We start from the raw sequence: 4,540 nt of genomic DNA, 5'->3' as shown, positions 1-4,540 counted from the left end.
TTTTTTTTTTTTTAACATCTTGTTTCCATTCTGCTCTTGCTTGCATTTCTGACAAGAAATCCAATGCTATTCATGTTTCTCTATATGCATTTTTCTTTGTTTCTCTATATACATTTTTTCTTCTGGCTTCTTTCAAGATTTTATGTTTTTGGTTTTCTACAGTTTAGATATATGTCTAGGTGTCAATTATTTTTGGTATTCTGCTTGGCTTTTCCTTAGCTTCCTGGACCTGTGGTTTAGTGTCTATTATTTTCAGAAAATTCTTAAACATTGTTTCAGATATTTATTTTCTTCCTCTTTCTTTTCCTTCTGGTATCCTCATTACACATGTGACACTTTTTATATTGTTCTCCAGTTCTTGGATATTCTGTTCCACTTTATTTCATTCCTTTTTCTCTTTGCATTTCAGTTTGGGAAGTTTCTATTGACATATTTTCAGGCTGTTTCTTTCCTTGGCCAAGTAGTCTAATGATAAGCCCATCAAAGGCATTTATTTCTGTGATAGTGTTTTTTATTTCTAGCATTTCAAATCTTCAGTTCCCATCTCTGTGTTTGTATTACCTGTCTGTTCTTGAAAGTCGTCTACTTTTTTCCATTAGCGCCCTCAGCATGTTTTTAATCACAGTTTTAAATTGCTGGCTCTGATCATTCCAGCACTCCTGCAAGATCTCAGTCTGGTTCAGGTGCTTGATATATCTCTTCAGATTGTGTTTTTTCTAACCTTTTAGAATGCTTTATAATTTTTTAATTGAAAGCCAGACATGATGTATCAGGTAATAGGTAATTAGGCTTTTTAGAGTCTTTCTCTGTGTCCCTGGCTGGAGTGCAATGGCACAATCTCGGCTCACTGCAACCTCTGCCTCCCAGGTTCAAGTGATTGTCCTGCCTCAGCCCACCAAATAGCTGGGATTGCAGGTGTGTGCCACTACACCCGGCTAACTTTTCTGTTTTTAGTAGAGATGGGGTTTCACCATGTTACCCAGGCTAGTCTCAAAACTCCTGGCATCAGTGATCCACCTGCTTCAGCCTCCCAAAGTGCTGGTATTACAGGCATGAGCCACCACGCCCAGCCAGTAATTAGGCTTTTAATATGAGGCTTTATATTAATTTGGGTAGGAGGTGGGCTGTATTTGAGGTTTACTGTAGCTGTCATCATTACCATTTAAATTTTTTATACATATTTATTTTTACCATTTAAGAAAATATCCAAATAGTTACCATTTTAGTGTTCCTACCAATAACTGACCAGCAGCCTCTTCTCCCAGTAAGCTGATCCCAATTATGATTCTCTGTATTTGCCTGTCTCTCCAGGGTTTTGAGTGGTGGTTTGCCCCATGACTTTAATTCTTCCGTGGATCTAAGAAAAGCCATTGATATTCCAATCTGTTCCGTTTTATTTTTATTTATTTATTTTTTTGCTGTAAAGAAAGATGTGATGTTTTCCAAGCTCTTTCCATGTCGGAGCTGACACTGGAAATTACCTACCTACTTTCTTAAGCCCTTTTCCCATTTTTTTTTCTATAAAGCCCAGCTAAAACAACCCTCTGTGGAGCCTTCCCTGACTTCTCTCTGCTAATGAAGAGCTACTCTCAGTGTGCTCTAGTACTTGGAGCAAATGAAAGTAGTAAACTTACTGTCTCGTGGCTGTTTGACTCTTTGGATGACTGGAGAACAGGCATTATGACTCATCTTTGTATTTTTAGCATGTGGCATAAATCAATGTCTGCTGAATCGAAGAAAAAGGGAACAAAATACTCTTCGCTAACTAAAAACAAAAGTACTACTTTTATTTGGCTCATTTCTCCATTTATTAGAATGACCACATTTGGAGAGGCACAAAGCACTTAAGTTTTACATGACTACAAAGTTATCACAAATCCCAAACTTTTTAGCCACAGATATTTCACCTACTCTGTTTAAAGAAAAAGCTTTCAAAACATCTGAGTTAGCTTAATACACAGAAACCCTGAAATAGACGGGAACTAATACATATTTTTAAATGCTTGTACTTCCTGCTCTAATAATGTCTTCTTTAAACGGAATCCAGCATAAAAGGGATTGAAATGTGTAAGGTCATGATGCAAATGCTTTGGAGATAGTGAAACTGATCTGCACAACATGGAAAAAGACGTCATGTGCACAGAAGTTCTGCAAGGATTCACTGAGCCATCTGGGCTTCCATGGCTTGTGCTGTCCATTCTGGTGCTGTTTGACTAATTTTCTCCAAAAGGTTATTCACTTGGAAACAAAGTGATTGGATCTGCTTGTCCCATGTTGGCAGGGCTTCTCGTGCTAAGGGAAAAAAATATATACAAAATTAAAATTATTCTTTGTATTCATAGCAAAGGTGAGTTAAAAGATACATACTTTTTACATGCCTATTCTTGGAATAGGCATGTTTCTTTTTAATATCTAAAAAAAAGAAAAAATCTATTCAAAGAAAAAAATAAAAACAATAAATACTTTTATTAGCTTTTAAAAGTCTAAAAATCTTGGCTAATAAAACTGGCTTATTTAAACAACTGTTAAGAAAAATATTTCTTCCTTTTTGTAATTTCTAGCATTTCAAAAGGACCCAAATTACTGGCACAAAGTATAAAACAAAACAAATACATACAGATGCATGTCATTACTATTACTAGTGAAAACAAAATAAAACCAACTAACCCAACAACCTCAACCACAACAAAAAAAAGACTGAAGCTGTCTTTTCATCACTAAGGCTTGCAGATTCTTAAGACACTGCCACCTACTGGGGAAAGCAAGTCTATTCACACATTCAAATTTCTCTCTACTTGACTCTGAAGGATAAATATCATAACATTTAAACGCCTAAAAAAAAGTATTCTTGAATCCACAAGGGTTTTCTCTATCCCAGCACTATATAGTTAGAGATAAAAAACTGAAAGGAATGCCCCATTCAAAATAGCACCAAACTTTACAAAAAAAGGGCACAGATTTAGTGAAAAAGCAACCTGTAAAATATTAATACAGGGCAAAAGATAACTTGAGTAGACACAAATCACAATCCCAGGTGGAAATATACAATAATATAAAAAATCAGTCCTTCTCCTTTAATAAATAAATTTAAAGAAATTCCAAAGACAATCCCCATTTTCTATTTTGCTTTCTAACCAGGGCAAAATTATTAAAGTTAACATAAAAAATCGGTGTTTGAGAATGGCCAAGATAATTCTGAAAATGAAAATCAGTGGTGGAAGTGAGGTATATCCAGCCAATGGAATGCTATTCAGCTATAAAAAGGAATGAAGCACTGATTACCTGCCATGACATGGACGAACCCTAAAGATACTATGCTGAGTGAAATCAGCCAAAAGGTCACATATTGTATGATTCCTTTTATATGACTATCCAGACTAGGTAAATCCAGAGACAGAAGATGGATTGGTGGTTTCCAGAAGCTGGGGGAAGGAAGGAATGGAGAGTAACAGCTTAAAGGGCAAGGGCTTCCTTTGGGAAGATAAAAATGTTCTGGAACTAGACAGAGCTAGAGGTTGTACAACACTGTAAATGTACTACAGGCCATTGAAATGTTTACTTTAAAATGGCTACTGTTCTGTTTTGTGAATTTCCTTCTTTTTTTCTTTTTTGCTGTAGAAATGGGGTCTCGCTATGTTGCCTAGGCTGGTCTTGAATTCTTGAGCTCCAGTAATTCTTCCACTTCAGCCTCCCAAAGCATTTGGGTCACAATTGTAAGCCACTGTGCCCAGCCCATGTGAATTTCAATTTAACAACAACAAAAAAAAGTAGTGGGAAGCAGTAGTTGCTTTACCAGTACTAAAATTTACCATAAATTTATTATATTGTTGCAGATCAGTGGAACCAAACAGGGTACAGAAATAGATCCAAACATATACGAGGAACCAAATCAGATATGTCAAAGATCACAATTTAATCAGAAAGAATGTTTTATTTAGTAAATGATACGTGGATAATTCACTATTCACCTAGAAAAAAAAAACAACTAGACAATAACCTAAAATTATCCACAGAAATCAACTGTAGATGGATTAAATTTCTAAATGTAAAACAATAGTATTAGAAAAAGTTAGGAAAACACAAGCTTTATTCCAAGGTAGGAGACTTTCTTAACACAGGAAATTCAAAAGCCATAAAATAAAACATTGACCTATTTGGGTGCAAAAAGTTTAAAAATGTGTTTATGTTATGGATTATCTTCGAGAAGAAAAGCTGCCAGAATGGAAAAAAATATTCGTAACACATATTACAAATAAAGTTAAAATTATCAGCCAGGTGGCCAGGCACAGTGGCTCACGCCTGTAATTCCAGCACTTTGAGAGGCCGAGGCGGGCGAATCACAAGGTCAGGAGATCAAGACCATCCTGGCCTATGTGGTAAAACCCCGTCTCTACTAAATTACAAAAAATTAGCCGGGTGTGGTGGTACATGTCTATAGTAGTCCCAGCTACTCAGAAGGCTGAGGCAGAGGAATCGCTTGAATCTGGGAGGTGGAGGTTGCAGTGAGCTGAGATCGCACCACTGCACTCCAGCCTGGCAA

General features: G+C 36.3%; 1 protein-coding gene across 1 annotated transcript in view; it reads right to left on the bottom strand.

The window, feature by feature from the left end:
• Positions 1-1,762: 1,762 nt before the first annotated feature.
• Positions 1,763-4,540, bottom strand: part of COPS4 (COP9 signalosome subunit 4) — a 52,041-nt gene continuing 49,263 nt past the window's right edge. Inside the window, exon 10 of the mRNA XM_017530234.1 lies at positions 1,763-2,292. Within this exon, the coding sequence (XP_017385723.1) occupies positions 2,159-2,292 (134 nt within the window). The 3' untranslated portion in view covers positions 1,763-2,158. The remainder of the gene's footprint in view (positions 2,293-4,540) is intronic.

This window comes from Cebus imitator, unplaced genomic scaffold, assembly GCF_001604975.1.
Source record: "Cebus imitator isolate Cc_AM_T3 unplaced genomic scaffold, Cebus_imitator-1.0 Scaffold64, whole genome shotgun sequence".
NCBI lineage: Eukaryota > Metazoa > Chordata > Mammalia > Primates > Cebidae > Cebus > Cebus imitator.
This window is presented reverse-complemented; position numbering and strand designations above follow the sequence as displayed.